The sequence below is a fragment of the Ornithorhynchus anatinus genome, chromosome 13, assembly GCF_004115215.2.
Source record: "Ornithorhynchus anatinus isolate Pmale09 chromosome 13, mOrnAna1.pri.v4, whole genome shotgun sequence".
Taxonomy (NCBI): domain Eukaryota; kingdom Metazoa; phylum Chordata; class Mammalia; order Monotremata; family Ornithorhynchidae; genus Ornithorhynchus; species Ornithorhynchus anatinus.
In genome coordinates this window covers 26,447,710-26,466,919 of record NC_041740.1, presented here as the reverse complement: position 1 = coordinate 26,466,919, position 19,210 = coordinate 26,447,710, and the positions used below count along the sequence as shown (strand labels likewise).

General features: G+C 45.5%; 1 protein-coding gene across 9 annotated transcripts in view; it reads left to right on the top strand.

The window, feature by feature from the left end:
- The window catches only part of MAGI2 (membrane associated guanylate kinase, WW and PDZ domain containing 2), a 902,790-nt gene that overhangs the window by 596,823 nt on the left and 286,757 nt on the right, over positions 1–19,210 (top strand). For all 9 annotated transcript variants that reach the window (XM_029077508.1, XM_029077506.1, XM_029077507.1 and 6 more), the window contains one exon: positions 8,862–9,072. In XM_029077508.1, coding sequence (XP_028933341.1) covers positions 8,862–9,072 — 211 coding nt within the window. The remainder of the gene's footprint in view (positions 1–8,861; positions 9,073–19,210) is intronic.

The window sequence follows — 19,210 nt, the reverse complement described above, 5'->3', positions numbered from 1 at the left end:
ATCAGCCGTATTTATTGAGCACTTACTGTGTGCAGAGCACTGTACTAAGTGCTTGGTAGAGTACAGTATAGCAGACACATTCCCTGCCCACAATGAGCTTTAACCCAAGGTCACACAGCAAAGTGGAGGTGCTGGGATTAGAACCAGGTCCTTCTGACTCCCAGGCCCATGATCTCTCCACTAGGCCATGCTGCTTCAATGTATGTTTGTGTGCAGCAGGTGATATAAGGAGGCAACTTCAGAGCCCAGTAGAAATTTCATAGCAATAAACTTTCTGCTCTAACCTAGTGCCAGAAGATGCACTGTGGGGAAAAAAAAAGCCTCTTGATGTACTCTGGATTCTCCAAACAGATGACTGGCGTCCAAATTCCACTTCAGCCAGCCTCAGCGGTGTCTCTTGGTTATTTGCTACTCAGAGATTGCATTTGACAGCCGCATGTTGCTTAGCGTCTAAAAATACGGGAGTGTGGACGTTACCGCTCAAGTGATCTACGCTGTGACAATGAATAAAAGTGAAATGTGAGAACAGTTTCCCATGTTCAGCTGTCAACCTCAAAGTGTCCGTGTGTTTAGCCAATCAAATTGAAATGTCCTTCAGCTCTCTTGGAGTCAGAGGGGAGTTCCATGCCTGGTTCTGTCCCTCACTTCACCCCCACCCCAGGCTCCCAGGGTAGATCCTGTAAAGGGAAAATTCCCCCCTTCATGAGAACATGAGTGAGTCAAATCAAAGAACTGTATTTACTGAAAACTTACTGTGTGCAGTGCACTGTACTAAGCACTAGGACAATTACAATTACGAGTTAACGAGAAGCAGTGTGGCTTAATGGGTAGAGCATGGGCCTGGGAGTCAGAAGAATGTGGGTTCTAATCCCTCCTCTGCCACATGTATGCTGTGTGACCTTGGGGAAGTCACTTCACTTCTCTTTGCCTCAGTTTCCTCATTTGTAAAATGGGGATTAAGAGTGTGAGCCCCACAGGGGGCAGGGACTTGGTCCAATCTGATCAATTTATCCACCCCAGCATGAAGAACAGTGATTGGCACATAATAAAGTACTTAAGTACCATAATTACTATTTCAGTGCATGAGAGTTGGTAGATGTATTCCCTGCCCACAAGATTAGAGTCTAGAGGGGGAGACAGACATTAATGTAAAATGAATAAATTATAGATATTTACACAAGTGCTGTGGTGCTAAGGGAGAAGTGAGTAAACAATATAAATCTAAGGGCAAAGGTGACACAGAAGGGTGGGAGAGAAGAGCACATGAGTTGGGGAAGGTCTTTTGGAGATGTGCTTTTAATAAAACTTTGAAGGTGGGGAGAATGATCGTCTGTTGGATATGAAGAGGGAGGGCATTCCAGGCTAGAGGTGGGATGTAGGCAAGAGGTCAGTGGCAAGATACATGAGATTGAGGTATAGTGAGTAGGTTGGCATTAAAGGAACAAAATGGGGTTCTTCCCTTCAGCCTATTGTTTTGACAGTAGAATTGTACATCCATAGCTTATCCAAGCCCTCATGAACCAGCTGCCATTTGGGGCTATACAATTTCTGAGGGGAAAAATTCCCAATACTTTTACCTGTTGGAAGAAGACATGTTTCTCTGTGTTTATTTTGAACTTAATAATAACAGTACTATTTCTTAAGCCCTTACTACATGCCAAAGTACTATAGTAAGCATTGAGGTTGGTACAAGATACATGAGAAGCAGCATGGCCTAGTGGAAAGAGCATGGGCCTAGGAATCAGAGGACCTGAGTTCTAATTTTGCCTCTGCTGTGTGACCTTGGGCAAATAACCTCTCTGTGGCTCAGTTTCTTCATCTGTAAAGTGAGGATTTAATGCCTGTTCTCCCTCCTACTTGAACTGTAAGTCCCATGTGGGACAGGGATTGTGTCCAACCTGACTTAACTTGACCTACCCTAGCACTTATGACAATGCCTGACGCTTAGCAAGCAATAAACAAAAACACTCTAATAATAATAACAGGTTGCCTAGTGGAAAGAGTGTGGACTTGGGAAGTAAGGACCTGTGTTCTAAACCTAGCTGTTCTATTAGCCTGCTATGTGACTTTGGACAAGTCACTTCTCTGTGTTTGTTTCATCTATCAAATGAGAATTAAATACCTGTTCTCCCTCCCCCATAAACTACAAGCCCCATGTGGGACAGGATCTGTGTCCAATTTGATTATCTTATATCTACCCCAGCACTTAGTACAATGCTTGTCCCATAATAATCACTTAATAAGTACCATTATTATTGTTACTGAATATTAAGTCCCAAAATATAAAATCCTTAAGAAATGAGTATTTATGAAGACTACCCACTTTCCGAGGGGGCCTAAATAGCCAGAGATAATTCAGCAGTTGGAAAACCTCCATAAGCTTGTTGTGGGCAGGGAATGTGTCTGTTATGTTGTACTCTCCCAAGTGTTTAGTACAGTGCTCTGCACACAGTCCCCTCCACTCTACCGAGACTGCTCTCTCTAAGGTCACCCATGACCTCCTTCTTGCCAAATCCAATGGCTCCTACTCCATTCTGATCCTCCTTGACCTCTCTGCTGCCTTTGACACTGTCGACCATCCCCTCCTCCTCCATACCTTATCTCACCTTGGCTTCACGGACTCTGTCCTCTCCTGGTTCTCCTCTTACCTCTCTGGCCGATCATTCTCGGTCTCCTACGCTGGAGCCTCCTCCCCCTCCCATCCTTTAACTGTTGGAGTTCCTCAAGGGTCAGTTCTTGGCCCTCTTCTGTTCTCCATTTACACTCACTCCCTCGGTGAACTCATCCGCTCTCACGGCTTTGACTACCATCTCTACGCAGATGACACGCAGATCTACATCTCGGCCCCTGTCCTCTCCCCCTCCCTTCGGGCTCGCATCTCCTCCTGCCTCCGGGACGTCTCCACCTGGATGTCGGCCCGCCACCTAAAACTCAACATGAGCAAGACTGAGCTCCTCATCTTCCCTCCCAAGCCCGGTCCGCTCCCAGACTTCTCCATCACCGTGGATGGCACGACCATCCTTCCCGTCCCGCAGGCCCGCAATCTCGGTGTCATCCTTGACTCGTCCCTCTCGTTCACCCCACACATCCTATCCGTTACCAAGACCTGCCAGTTTCACCTCTACAATATCGCCAAGATCCGCCCTTTCCTCTCCACCCAAATGGCTACCTTACTATTATGGGCTCTCGTTATATCCCGGCTAGACTACTGTGTCAGCCTTCTCTCTGACCTCCCTTCCTCCTCTCTCGCCCCGCTCCGGTCTATTCTTCACTCCGCTGCCCGGCTCATCTTCCTGCAGAAACGATCTGGGCATGTCACTCCCCTTCTTAAACAACTCCAGTGGTTGCCTATCGACCTCCGCTCCAAACAAAAACTCCTCACTCTAGGCTTCGAGGCTCTCCATCACCTTGCCCCTTCCTACCTCTCCTCCCTTCTCTCTTTCTACCGCCCACCCCGCACGCTCCGCTCCTCTGCCGCCCACCTCCTCGCCGTCCCTCGGTCTCGCCTATCCCGCCGTCGACCCCTGGGTCACGTCCTCCCGCGGTCCTGGAACGTCCTCCCTCCTCACCTCCGCCAAACTGATTCTCTTTCCCTCTTCAAAACCTTACTTAAAAATCACCTCCTCCAAGAGGCCTTCCCAGACTGAGCTCCTCTTCCCCCTCTACTCCCTCTGCCATCCCCCCTTTACCTCTCCGCAGCTAAAGCCTCATTTTCCCCTTTTCCCTCTGCTCCTCCACCCCTCCCTTCCTACCCCCACAGCACTGTACCCGTCCGCTCAACTGTATATATTTTCGTTACCCTATTTATTTTGTTAATGAATTGTACATCGCCTTGATTCTATTTAGTTGCCATTGTTTTTATGAGATGTTCTTCCCCTCGACGCTGTTTAGTGCCATTGTTCTTGTCTGTCCGTCTCCCCCGATTAGACTGTAAGCCCGTCAAACGGCAGGGACTGTCTCTATCTGTTGCCGACTTGTTCATCCCAAGCGCTTAGTACAGTGCTCTGCACATAGTAAGCACTCAATAAATACTATTGAATGAATGAATGAATGAACAGTATGATTGATTGACTCATAACTTCCTCAGAAATCTAGTCCTCATTCTTTGCTTCCTCTAAACTGCTGCTGAACAAGTTCTCTAATTGCCTCCATCATGGTTTTAGACACAGCAGTGGTCCCAGGAGGGACAGGTCATGTCAGGCAGGAGGCAAAAGTCATCTAGACTACTGTGCCCCAGCCCAAGGTGTGGAGTATTTCTGGCAGCAGTATGAGAGATGACTGGTCAAGTCCATATACCACAAGGCAGTCCCTGGAGAATTTTCTGTAGCTATCTGTATGTTTGTGCACGAATGAATCATATGCCACTGTGGGAATAACCACTGTCAAAAAGTAAACATCCTTCCACAATCAGAATCTTTCATTTCTTTGAAATCCAAAAGCAAAGAAATTGGCAATTCCCAAGACAAAAGTATAGTTTTTCTGCCTTAGCCTGGGGCTGCAGGTTAATGCATGAGGCATTTTGAAACCACACTCTAGCTCTGTACAAGTGGGCTGTCAATAGTGTCTGACAAGCCATTTCAATCTGTCTCTTCCTTTGGAGTTGGAGAATGAGCTATGGAGTTGAACTCTGATAAGAGAGAGGTTCAACAGTTACCTTTGGCAGGAGGAAGAGGAGAGGAAAGGTGAGGGAGGAGCAGGTTACCTCCTATCACCACCATCCATCATCATACAATATCAACGGCCGCACAGCCAAGGTCCTGGTGACAGAAGAAGAAGCACTGTAGCGTAGTGGATATGGCATGGGCCTGGGAGTCATAAGGACCTGGGTTCTAATGCCACCTCCGCTACTAGCCAACTGTGTGACCTTGGGAAAGTCACTTCACTTCCTTGCCTCAGTTACATCATCTGTATAATGGGGATTGACTGTGAGCCCCATGTAGGACATAGGCTGTATCCAACCTGATTACCTTGTATCTACCCCACTGCTAAGAACATACCTGGCACATAGTAACAAATGCCATTAAAAATAGGTCCACCCAGGAGAAGACCCTACACCACTGTGGTCTGGGCACCCCCTGATGATGAAGAAAAAGCTCTTGACTCCAAATATCAGCTCCATAAGTGGCTCTCCCTTTGTTTTGGTATTGACCAGAGCAGCTGGAAGAGGGAAAGGGAAGAGATTCTCACTTCATAGTGAACAGCGAGTATCCTGGCTTTTTTTTAAAAAAAAACACAATATTTTAGCACTTACTATATGCCAGGCAATGTGCTTATCACCGAGGTAGTTATTAGCTAATCAGGTTGATCACAGTCCATGTCTTATATGTGACTTAGCTCACCTGTAAAATGGGAATGAAGACTGTAACAGAGGCACAGAAAATTTAAGTGACTTGTCCAAGATTACACAATAGACAAATGGTAGGACCGGGATGAGAACTCAGGTCTTCAGACTCCCAAGTTTCTCATCTTTCCACTAGGCTACACTACTTCTCATGGCCTGGGGGAGTCTCTGAAACAGTACCATAAGTACATCTCCTTTCCAATGCTTAGCACATCATTGATGCTCACCAGCTCCACCCCGGAAGGCTCTGCATGGAGGCAGTGGCCTGGACCATATGACCCTTAAGGGGCCCCTTCCAGCTCTAAGATTCTCTGGGATATTGAAGTAAAAGAGCTTTAGCAAGCTGGGTTGCTTTTTCCTTTTCACATATTCAAAAAAATTACATTTACTTGTATCGTAGTCCAAAGGCCTCAATAAAGATTTGCCTTCTGGAATAGAAGTTATCTTTTTAACTGGAAAGTCTCTAAGTTTGACTTAGACTTACGGTTGACTAAAGAGTAATGGCAATGGCGTAGCTCTGAAGGGAAATATGATAATACAATAATAATAATAATGATATTTAAGCACTGTTCTGTGCCAAGTACTAGACTAAGCACTGGAGTAGATGCAATATAAATGAGGGGGTAAGTGAGGGTCCCTGCCCTTCATCAGGCTTGTGGTCTAAGTAGAAAGAACTCTAAGTACTTAACAAATACCATTAAACAATTTTTAAAAAGTTATTCCTTATTTTAGCTGTGAGGAAACTGAGACACAGAGGAGGTGTCCAAGGTCACACAGCAGGCAACTGGCAAAGCTGGGATTAGAACCCAGGTCCTCTGACTCCTAGGCCTGTGTTCTTTCTTGTAGACCATGCTGTAGAAGCATCATACTTAATCGAACATGCCTGACATCCACTCAAATGCTGCAAAGACTGAACTGAGAATCTACAGCTCAGAACAAGGCCTCTTGGAGAGGCAATGTGGTGTAATGAACAGCCTGTAGGATTGAGAGTCAGAGAGGACCAGGTTTGAGTTTCAGCTTTGTCTCTCGTCTGCTGTGTGACTTTAGGCATATCACTTCACCCCTTCCTGTCTCAAATTCCCCTTCTGCAAAATGAGCATTAAAAATATCTGTCTTTACCTAAATGGTCATTAAAAATACCCATCTTTACATCACAAAGACTTAGAGGAGAAGCAGTTTGGTGTAGTGGAAAGACCATGGGCCTGTTCCATTGCCCCGATTGGGATTACCTTCAGGAAGTCCTTTATAGACAATTCCTGCCCCTCCAGGACATACCATATTTATCCAAGTATCCCATCTTATTATTATCAGGTGGCCCTAATGGAGTGGACAGAGTCAGGCAAAGCAGGTATCCCATAGCTGTCCCTCCTTGCCTACCTCTGTGGGGCCTGGGAATCAGAAGACTTGGGTTCTAATTCCATTCTGCCACTCGCCTGCTATGTGTCCTTAGGCAAGTCACTTCACTTCTCTGTGCCTCAGTTTGCTCATCTGTAAAATGGGGATCCAATGCCTGTTATCCATCCTACTTAGACTGTAAGCTCCATGCGTTAAAGGGACTGTATGACCCGATTCACTTCTGTCTTTCCTAGTGATTAGCACATTGTTTGGCACATAGTAAGTGTGTAACAAATTAGCATGGTGCAGTGGGTAGAGAATGGGCCTGGAAGTCAGATGATCATGGGTTCTAATCCCAGCTCTGCGACTTCACTGCTGTGACTTTGGGCAAGTCACTTCTCTTCACTTCTCTGTGCCTCAGTTACTTCATCTGTAAAATGGGGATTGAGACTGTGAGTCCTATGTGCAGCAAGGACTGTGTCAAGTGTCCAACACGATTTACTAGTATCTAGCCCTGTGCTTAGTAGTGCCTGGCACATAGTAAATGCTTAACAAATACCATAATTATTATGTGTGTGTGTGTGTGTGTGTGTATGTATACCTAATATCCAGCAGAGAGCAACAGGGCAGTGTGTATGTTATGCCAGAGGCGGAGAATAGCCAAACAGCTATTCTACTGCTATACTCCATCCTTTCATAGTTTATGATGTTGGCAAAGGACCTCACTGCAAAGTGCCAGGTATGTTTCTTAACTATTCACCTGCTCCAAACCCCTTTCTGCCTTTTAGCAATATTCTTTTTGGTGGAGCACATAGTCTGAGTAAAGTCTCCTTCATCTCCAGTTGAGCAACTGATGAGAGAAAAGCCCCACTATTGAAATGGGAGGACAAGAGCTTCGTGGTGGACCTTTAATCAGAATAAATGTCCTGAAATTCAAACTTCCAAATGATGCACTCATAAGGTGGAAGAACCTCATAGTAACATTTGTTAAATGGTTTCCTTCTTGGTGTGTGAAGGTGACTTCTGGAAGTAGTTAGCCGGCAATCTCTGCAAGTTCAGTGCCTTCTGCAAAGGAAGCAGAGAAGCCGTGTGGTGTAGTGGAAACAGCACAGGCCTGGGAGTTAGAGGACCTGGATTCTAATCTCATATCTGCCAATTGTCTGCTGTGTGACCCTGGACAAGTCACTTTACTTTTTTGTGCCTCAGTTTCCTCAACTGTAAAATGGGAATTAATGCCTGTTCTCCTTCCTCATAAGATTGTGAGTCCCACGTGGGACAGGAATTGTGTTGAACTTGATTGACTTGTTGACCCCAGAATTTACAACATTCAATCTTTCATTCAGTTGTATTTATTGAGCGCTTACTATGTGCAAAGCACTGTACTAAGCACTTAGGAGAGTACAATACAACAGTACTTGAAACATAGTAAGTGCTTAACAAATATCATGATAATAATAAGCTGGCAGCCCTCCAGCCTCTAAAGAGTGGGATCCATTGAGGGGTAATCCTTGCTGGAAACATCTCCTTTCCAATGCTTAGCACATCATTGATGCTCACCAGCTCCACCCCGGAAGGCTCTGCATGGAGGCAGTGGCCTGGACCATATGACCCTTAAGGGGCCCCTTCCAGCTCTAAGATTCTCTGGGATATTGAAGTAAAAGAGCTTTAGCAAGCTGGGTTGCTTTTTCCTTTTCACATATTCAAAAAAATTACATTTACTTGTATCGTAGTCCAAAGGCCTCAATGAAGATTTGCCTTCTGGAATAGAAGTTATCTTTTTAACTGGAAGGTCTCTAAGTTTGACTTAGACTTACGGTTGACTAAAGAGTAATGGCAATGGCGTAGCTCTGAAGGGAAATATGAGCCACAGGTCTAGAAAGACCAAAGAAGAGAAGCTTTAGAATTGTGTTGAGCTATGAGCAAATTCATCGTTCCTTATGGTAGAAAATTTGAGAGTTTGGTGTGAAGTTAGGGGTGCAAAATGTACTTATTTTTCTTAGTTCTGATGAAAACCGAATGGAAACATTGAGCAGTACTCTGTGTGTGTTTCAGCACACATCCTCGCTTGGGTCAAATTTGGACAGTCTTATCATGTATTCCCCACCTTCCTCAACTCTCATTGAGTCACCTGGCTGTGTATTCCTGGGCCAGCAATAATGGTATTCTTTTGGTTCTTCTCTTGTAGAGACAAGTGAGCATGAAGAGAAGAGTTCAGGTGCCTCAGGAGACATTCCCTCCCAGCCTTATCCTGCACCGATGTACAGTCAGCCAGATGAATCCAAGGAGGATATGGATGTAGCGAAGCCAGCGAAGCCTGAGGAGAATGATGAGCTGGGCTCCCTGCCCGATAACTGGGAGATGGCCTACACGGAGAAGGGGGAAGTCTACTTCATTGAGTGAGTCTTCTATTTTTATTTTCAACTTTACCTTCCAACTTGAGTGAGCATTGGTTGGCAGACTCCATCATGGTCGATAGCTTATGGAGACTCTACTCTGCAAAAGTGGCATGGCCTAGTGGAAAGAGCACAGTCCTTGGAGTCGGGCAACCTGAGTTCTAATTCCAGCTCCAGCCTTTGTCTGCTGTGTGACCTTGGGCAAGTCACTTCACTTCCCTGTGCCTCATCTGTAAATTGAGGATTTAAAGCCTGGTCTCCCTCTCCCATAGATTGTGAGGCTAGTGGGGGATAGGGACTGTGTTCAACCTGGGAATCTTGCATCTATCCCAGTGCTTAGTACAATGCTTGGCACATAGTAAGCACTTAATATTAATCAATCAATTAGTGGTAATTAGTGAGCATTTACTTTGTGCAGAACATTGTACTGTTTTGGGAGAGTACAATATGACAGAATTAGCCGGCACATACCCTGCCCATAAGGGAATTCATTCATTCAATCATATTTATTGAGCACTTAATGTGTGCAGAGCACTGTGCTTGGAAAGAACATTTCAGCAGTAAAGAGAGACAATCTCTGCCCACACTGGGCTTACAGTCTAGAATAACAATCTAGAATAACAAATGTAACAACAAATAACATTTATTTTGGTACAAAATAGTTATAAGACATGATCCCTGTCCTCAAGTAGCTCATAGGCTAGCTGGAGAAATGGATACTTAAAATAATTTACATTTGGGAGAGTAATGAGTATAGAAGACATGAACATAAGTGCTGTGGGGGCTGAGGTAACTTAAGTGTTTAGTTTTTGTGGACGGAATAAGGATGCCCTTGGGGAATACAAGGCAAAGAGATTACTCACAGAAGACCTCTTGGAGGAGGTGTGAGCTCAAAAGGACTTTGAAGCTAGGGTAAGCTGCAGGACTGCCGATTAGCATGGGAGAGGAAGTTCCAGTCAGTGGCTGAAGCAAGAATGAAGCACAGAAGTGTTAGGAATCATGAGATCCCTGCCCCTGAGAAGAAGGTCGTGGAGTTGAGTATGGCTGACACTACTGCTTTCACCAAACAACCCAAGACTGCTCCCCAGGGGCCAATTGAAAAGTGTTTGGGTTTTTAATTCTCACCCACAATGTAACCAGCTTGGCAGCCATTTGTAGGAAAAGCCCAGCCATGTGGCCTGGCCGGCCCACTGTTCTGTCTCTTGAAGGATCGGTGTGATGGGGCTCTCTGGGACAGCCCAAAGGAATGCCAGGATTCAAAACCAGAGCTAAATGTGCTAGCCATCTAGAGCCTCTGTACCCCCTTCCCTCTCACTACTCTGCCCCAGTATCTATCTTGGTGATTGAACCACAAGAAAACTCCTTTCATCACCTTGCCAGATCAGTTTGTAAGTTAGAAGCATACCTTAAAGCACAGGACTATTTTAAGTCTTGTTTTCCTTTTATCCTTATTTGGCCCACTCACTGAGCATTCAGTTTATATTAGATCATATTTGATTCTGTCTTCACCCCCTCATCCCTCTGGTACCATTAGGATCCCCTGCTCAAAAGCCCCAGTGTAACAGGCCTGCTGGAGAAGTCCTTCTCTTGGACTGTTTTAGAACTGTTCATCGCAGTTCTAAAGACAGTTCCCTTTCCTGATTTGCCTACCTCCCTGAACCTGTCTTCCTTCCCCTCTCCTCCAACCTCTGTCTGCTTGAAACATGGCTCATTGTCCTCTGGAGCAGAGAAATTAAAATATTTCTCTCCACACCCCATTCTTTGTGGAAAAGTAAGAACATAGTCCTTTTTTTGCCCTATCTCTGCACAGAACCAAAGATGTTGACACCTCCTTTTGTGGCTAAACTTTACTGAAGACATTGGAATGGTTTGTAATGGGAAAATCTGATCCCAGTTTTTTTTTTAATGGCATTTAAGTGCTTACTGGGTGGCAGGCACTGTACTAAGTGCTGTTGTAGTTGCAAACTAATCAGTTTGAACACAGTCTATGTCCTCCATGGGGCTGACTAAAAGTCTTAATCCTCATTTTACAGATGAGGTAACTGTGGCACAGAGAAGTGAAGTGACTTGCCCAGGGTCACACAACAAATAAGATGTGGAGCTAATCCTGGCTTTCAAAACCAGGTCCTTCTGACCTCCCAAGCCCATCCTCTATCCACTGCACTGTACTGCTTTTCACTTTTTGCAAGCAAGGATCACTTAGTTCTTAAATTAATGTTCTTCAGTGGAAAATTGGGAAAGCTGGAGTAAGCCATCCATCCCTCAATTATATTTTTTATAATTATATTTATTTATAATTGTACTATAACCACATTTATTTATAATCATATTTAAAATCTTATTTACTTACTATTGTGTTTATTTATAATTGTTTTTATTTGTAATCACATTTAGCACTGACTGTTGTACGTAACCATGCTGAACTTTGGAAGGATTTCAAGTTCAAATTTGGACTTAAAAAACTAATTTGCAAAATATGCAAATAGCCCAGTGATGATCTAGAGATTAATCTGCACTCCTTGTTCAGGATACCTCAAAGTGGCAATAATCCATTGGATTGCCGCTATCTCCGGCTCCGTGAGTTAAATCACGGAGATGTCATTATCCCTGACATTGAATTCTTCATCCTGCTTGATCCAGAGCAGGCATCTGGGAGTTAATCTTGCCTGCCATGCTCTGTGGATTCCGTTAAATTGCTTCTTTGTTTAGGAGTCAGTTTAGTTAGTAACATAAAAGAGACTGCTCCCGCTTTGGTGAAAAGCAAAATGACAACAAGAACCTATTTGTTTACTACCTTCTCCCTGAATGGCAGCAAACACTGTGTCACATTAAATAATAGATAAAAAGCTGACTTCGGAAATGGCAAATCGCATTGGTGGAAAAAATGTCAAGGCTGCACCGTAGCTCTTAAAATCCCTGTCAAGGCGGCGCTGAGCTTTGCTTTAGAATTCCCCGCAGTAGAAGAACCAAAGTCCATGTCGCTGTCTGCTTTATGCCAAAAGTTTGCAGGCTAGCCGTGACTCAAAAGTATCCTCCTGGGTTGCTAGATGAGGTTATAAGCCTTGCTCTCTAGTAAAGTGCCATGGAAAAGGTCACAGTACTTTAAACACTAAGAGGGACTAGTTAGATTTAGCAGCAGAACCCTTGGTTATATCCTTGTTCTATCAGACATTTCTGGGCCCTTTCCCCTATGCTGGGTTTTTGCCTTCTCTTCTAATGCTCTCCCCTCATCCTCTCACTGCCTATCTTTCTCTCTCCATCCCCCACTCTCCCAGGATTCCCATGTCTCTGTCTTTACTTCCCACATCTGTTTTCACCAACAAGACAATGCTTGCATTCAGCAAATGCAGTAAAATGCACCCCAAAAAGCCAAACTTGCAAAAGCCTCATCTGGCAGTTGAAAAAACTACTATGTTGTGTTTCCATGTAACAAGCCTGCCTCGTTAAGATTCACTTGAGTTGGGACATTCGTGGGAGGCAGGTGGGAACAAGATTAAACTCTGAAGGAAGTTTAGCTTCTCTAAACAAGTGTATTTTAAATATGCTTTGCTGGTGATGAGCTCTACCTGTGCATGTTCCCATTTATGACTTAAAATAGAGAAAGGTATGGTCATAAGGCCTGCAAATTAACTGGTTTGGGTAGGGCTCTACAATCATCATCATCATCAGTGGTATCTATTGAGCACTTACTGTGCAGAGAACTGTACTAAGCACTTGGGAGAGGACAATGCAACAGAGATGGTACACACATTAATAATAATGTTGGTATTTGTTAAGCGCTTACTATGTGCCGAGCACTGTTCTAAGCGCTGGGGTAGACATAGGGGAATCAGGTTGTCCCACGTGGGGCTCACAGTCTTAATCCCCATTTTACAGATGAGGGAACTGAGGCACAGAGAAGTGAAGTGACTTGCCCACAGTCACACAGCCGACAAGTGGCAGATCTGGGATTCGAACTTATGAGCCCTGACTCCAAAGCCCGTGCTCTTTCCACTGAGCCACGCTGCTTCTCTAGATTCCCTGCCCACAAAGAGCTTACAGTCGAGAGGAGGAGATAAACATGAATAGAAATTCAATCAAGATTCAACGTAAAATCAAGTTTAGTAGTTGTTGTGGTAATGAGGCTCCCACTGAGTGCCAACTACTGTATTAAGCACTCGGAAGAGTACCAGACAGAAGTAACCTTTTGCCTGTCCACAAGGAATTTACACTCTTAACGGCAGATTTAAGTGCATAGTCATACTTAACAATATAATAAGGTGAATAAATCATAGAATGTACAGTTGAATAAACGTTTATTCACAAGAGTTAAAGATAAGGCTAAATAGATAAATGAGCACTATTGATGGCTGATAATAATAATACTTGTGGTTTCTGTAAAGCACTTACTATGTGCTAAGCACTAAGCATTTTACAGATGAGGTAACTGAGGCCCAGAGAAGTCAAGTGACTTGCCCAAGGTCACACAGCAGACAAATGGCAGACCTGGGATTAGAACCCATGTCCTTCTGACTCCCAGGCCCAGGATCTTTCCCCTAGGCCATGATGCTGGTAGGTTTATATATAGTTTAGAATGTTGGTAGTTAATCAGTTGTTGGTTAAGGTGGGGGTGTAGGGAGGTATTTGAATGTGGGGAGAATTGTGGACCATCAGATTTCTGGAGGGAACGATTCAAGGATTTGGCAGCGGCAGGAGCAAAGGAGTGGAGACGGGAATAGAGACTGAGGTGATGGTGATAAACCATGCCGCCTGGAGCAACGGATGAACAGTGGCTGGGTGATCTGATTGGCATGCACAGTGCCCTTCACACTTGGATTAGGGTTGGCAGACATGTTCCCTGCCTACAACGAGCTTACGGTTTAGAGGGGGAAGCAGACATAAATAAAGAATTTAGAATAAATTACTTATATATTAGCAGTCAGAAAGAGCTCAGTACACAACAAATTGCATGTGGGATCTTTCCCTGGGTTTGCCAGCTCCAAGCAGAGCCAGGACGAGAACCCGGATGTCCTAGTTCTCAGAGCAGTGCTCTTTCCACTGGACCAAAAACAGGGCTAATGAGTGAGGTACAATGAAGCTATCTTGAGAGGAATAAAGAGCATGATCTGGGGAATAATGGGTGAAGAGCAGATAAGTAAGATGAAGAGAAGCTGCTTGTCATGCAGTCCCTCTCATAATGTGTGCAGGCCATCATAGTTCTTTGTTGGGTGCCCAGGGAGCCTCAGGCTGGGCTAAAGGAAACCAAAAGAAAACCCAGCCTGGTCCTGGCCCCACTCAAAAAGAGTTTCAAATGTCCAGAAACAAAAAAAAAATAAAAAATGTGGGCTTTACTTGAGTCAGACGTTGGTACAGCATCAGCGTTTCAAAAGAGTCAGGGATTTCTTTCCAGAACATGCTGGAACCCTGCAGTGCATGCTGGGATGTGAGATCTGGGCAAAGCTGTTACTGCCGCTCCGGGTGGGATGGAATGATTCGAAAGGGGCAGGTTGTAGGTTTTGTGATAACCCTGCCCTTTACCCAGTCACGGAGCAACACTGAGGAAGGTGAAGTCCCCTGAGGAAATAGTCCCCACTTTCCCCTGTCTGGATCCTTTGCAGGGAAGGTGAGGCAAGGGTTAAAAGTAGTTTGTAATGTTTCCCCCTCCCCCAATCTCAGGGTCTTGTCCTGACCTGAACCCTATGTCTTTCTTTGGCTCCCGCTGGGCTGTACAGACCCTTTGCTAGTTGGCCTGTTTGTTTTGGCTCCTGCAGAGCCATTTAAAGGGACCAGCTCCGCGGGTTTTGGGCTAATTTGCACTGATTGTAGAGGGATGGCAAGCTGGGGGGGGAGGGGGCGAGTCCTCTGGCAGTAACGTAGCCATCGCACTCAAGGACACCCCTCTGCCGACCAGAGGGAGCAAGCATAGTTATGGAAACAACAGGCGACATGAGGACACAAGGGATGTGCTCTCTGCGGAAGTCCGTGGAGCCTAGAGGATGTTGCCGAGGCAACCCCTGGCACCCCCCTTCACTCTGGACCCGTTGTGCTTCCTTTCCAGATCCCTGTAAACACGGGAGTGGGCAGCCGGAGATGGACTGGATGGGGACGGGGTGTTTAAAATGGGAATAATAATGTTGGTATTTGTTCAGCGCTTACTATGTGCAGAGCACTGTTCTAAGCGCTGGGGTAGACACAGGGGAATCAGGTTGTCCCACGTGGGGCTCACAATCTTAATCCCCGTTTTACAGATGAGGTAACTGAGGCACCGAGAAGTTAAGTGACTTGCCCACAGTCACACAGCTGACAAGTGGCAGAGCTGGGATTCGAACCCATGACCTCTGACTCCAAAGCCCGGGCTCTTTCCACTGAGCCATGCTGCTTCTCAAATGCATGTCTCAAAGTCACCTGGTGCCACGTCTGAACCAGACGAGGCAAACATGCTGAAAACTTCACTGGCTGGTACAGAGCCACTAAATGGCCCCTTATCTGGTGCCCTGAGAATCTGACCGGGTCTTCTCAGGGGTAAGGTTCAGGAGGGCTGTCTCCATTTGGTACTCCCTGTTCGTGATGCTAGATGTGGCGGTGGCATCACCATCATCCGATTGGCACCCTGTTCCAGATTTCCCCCTTCCTACCCTCACTCCACCTCCCGTGGCCCTTCTCTGCCCCATCTGTCTTCTTCCAGAGGTCCCCAGCTGTGCTGCAGAAATGAGCACCTCAGTAGGGTATCAGGGACACCGTCAACCATGGTGGTTAGAATGGGCGATGAAGATGCAGTAGGTGCATTTACTGAGGAAAAGCGGTTCAGAGAACATTTGTTCCAGAAAGACACAGAGGTCCTCTAGTCATAGCCAGGCTTCTCACCATGAAGATTGTCATCACGGGGGGAAACCGGAAGGCAGTGATGGGAAGTGATTCAGTGCAACCCATCACAGCTCGTGGATAAACCAAAAAACTCTTGTCCCAGCAGATAAACCTGTCCCAAACCAAAGTCCCCTTTTTCCAATAGGTGTCTCCGGCTGTTGGCAACAAAGGGGCAGCAGCTCCCATTATTAATTTGGAGACAGATAATAGAAGTGATTGTACAGCTGCTTATCCTGAGATGATCCCTCCGTCCCACACAGCCTGTGACCCAGTTTTGAACCAAATCGAGACTTTGAAGACAGTCCTGATGCTGTGAAGCAAGTTTCCTGTCTAATCTTACCCTGTTTAGCTCCCAGCTATTGATCTGAAAATTTTCAGCAGTTTCCGGCCATGAGGCAGCCCCCCTCTAATCAACCAATCATATTTACTGAATGCTTTCTGTGTGCAGGCTACTGTACTAAGTGCTTGGGAGAGTACAGTACAACACAGTTGGTAGACACATTTCCTGCCCACAACAAGCTTACAGTCTAGACGGGGAGACAGACATATAAATAAATTATGGATATGTACATAATTTCTCCGGGACTGAAGAGAGGATGAATAAAAGGTGATCCACGTGCAAGGGTAATGCAGAGGGATTGGGAGAAGAGGAAATGGCTTAGTCAAGGAAGCCCTCTTGGAGGAGATGTGCTTTTAATAAGACTTTGAAGATGGGGAAAGTGATCATCTGTTGGATATGAAGAGGGAATGTGGACCAGGCCAGAGGCAGAGTGTGGGCGAGAGGTCTCTAGTGAGAGAGACGAGATACAACTCTAGTCTATCCTCCTGAGTGCTTAGAACAGTGCTCTGCACAGAGTAAGCACATACCAGTGATTGATTGATTGAAGATAATCGACTTCAAAATCAGAGAGGATTGCAACACTGGCACAGGGAACTCAGTAAGATTTGTCACCAATCCGAGGAGGGGCAGATCGTAAACCAGTGTTTGAGATTGAACAGTCCGAGCAAAGGAGGTCTCCTGAAAGCCTTCTATTTGCCAGGGGAGTCATGGTTTTAGCAATCCCCAAACTAAGTGCTGGGGTAGATATAAGCTAATCAGGTTGGACACAGTCCCTGTCCCACATAGGGCTCACAGTCTTAATCTCCATTTTACAGATGTGGTAACAAAGCTGTGAAGTGACTTGCCCAAGGTCACAGCAGACAAGTGGCAGAGCCAGAATTAGAACCCGTGTCCTCTCGACTTCCTGGCCTGTGCTTTATCCAACTAGGTCACGCTGCTTCCTTTGGCCCTGGCTGGCAGAAAAGCAGAGGGAAATTAGGGAGAAGGAGAGTTCTGCCTGTGAAGGGACTTGGTATTTGAGGTTGACGGGAGTTGCGAGGGTGGGTGGATCCTACAAGGCAGGAAAGTTATGGAGGAGAGGAGCCCCCCCACCAAAGCCTGACTCAAACCCCTTCCCAACCCTCCCCACTCCTTCCAAAACCAGGGTTTTCTTTAAAATGCCCCTGATAGCTATTTAATGAAGGTGTACAAATGAGATACCCCTCCCACCAACCCCTTGTCCCTGCTTTGGACCCTAGATAATACAAGGAATAATCATTGTATTTGGTAAGCCCTTAAGCAGCGTGGCTCAGTGGAAAGAGCACGGGCTTTGGAGTCAGGGCTCATGAGTTCGAATCCCAGCTCTGCCACTTGTCGGCTGTGTGACCGTGGGCAAGTCACTTAACTTCTCTGTGCCTCAGTTCCCTCATCTGTAAAATGGGGATTAAGACTGTGAGCCCCACGTGGGACAACCTGATTCCCCTATGTCTACCCCAGCGCTTAGAACAGTGCTCGGCACATAGTAAGCGCTTAACAAATACCAACATTAACATTATTATGCCAAACTCTGTCCTAAGTGCTAGAGTAAATACAGTGCAATCACATCAGCCCATGTGTGGCTCACGATATAAAAGGGAGAGAGAACAGGAGTTAAATCCACTGAGATCCAGAGAAGTTGTGGCTTGCCCAAGGTCACACAGCAGACAAGAGGTGGAGCCAGTATTAGAACCCAGGTGTCTTCATTCCCAGTTCAGTGCTCTTTCCACTAATCTGCCTATATCACAGTGCAGCACATTCTCAGATAGCGCAGGGGGTTGTGTTCCTGAAGAATCTTGTGGCATTTGAGCATAGTAACTGGAGAAAATAGGCCTTGTGGTTTGGCCATAAAATTCTGCCTGCCAAAACCTCATTTCACTGTATCCAGGCAGATACATACTGTCAGAAAAAGGTTGATCATTCCCCAAATTCATAGTGAAACCATGTGTTCCAGAAGAACCAGAGATACTAGTGAATAGAACATGGTACCAAGAGTCAGAAGAAACTGACTTCTAATCCCAGCTGTGCCACTTTGCTGTGCAACCCTGGATAAGTCACTTCACTTCTCTGTGTCTTAGTTATCTCATTTGTAAAATGAGGATTAAGATTGACCCCCATGTGGGACAGGGACTGTGTCTAATCTGAATAGTTTGTGTCAACTCCAGTACTTAGTCTAGTGCCAGGCACTTAATAAGCACTTCAGTTTTATTTCATGGTAGTTATTAAAACAATTGTTCTTGTGGGATTGAAGGTAGGGGTCTGAGTCCAGGGGAGTCTTGAAGCCAAGTTCAACAGATCAAAGGAGGTGGTAGGGAGTGGGGCAGGAGGTGACGGGGGGAACAAGTAAAGAAAACTGTAAAGTCTTCCTGGGGTACCAGGTGGAAGCATCAAATTGAATTACTTTTGACCTGAGCATGACAGTAAATCACAGGCACCCTCCGATGCTCACCCTTCTCTTGTTAGCTATGGTGATCTCATCTCAGAGATGTGATTGGCCCCCAAGGAATAGTTGAAGAAAAAACCAACATTCATCCTCTCTTACTTGGAAAACTTCTCTCTGGGAGTAAAGCAAGATTCACTAAAGGCAGTGGAGGATGTTGGAGCAGTGGAGTAGATCGCTTGCTGACTCACTTAATGACCCCCCTCCTGAGGTTCTTATGGAAAATCCCATTGGTCTGCTCTGTGGAGGGGAGGGGAGCTGCTGGGAAGGACTACAAGATTATTAACTTTAACATCTTATTTTCTTGTTCATTTGTATCCCATGCAGCTTGGCTCAATTTCAGAAAACTGATGTATATCTAGGATGATATTCAACCCATAAACAGGAGCCTCTCCCCCTTCCAATTCCAAGTAAGGGGGGAAGAAAAATATAGCATTAAATGATATAATTGACTGGGTTTTTTTGTGCATTCACTGCCAAAATTTTAATTGAATTATTTTCAT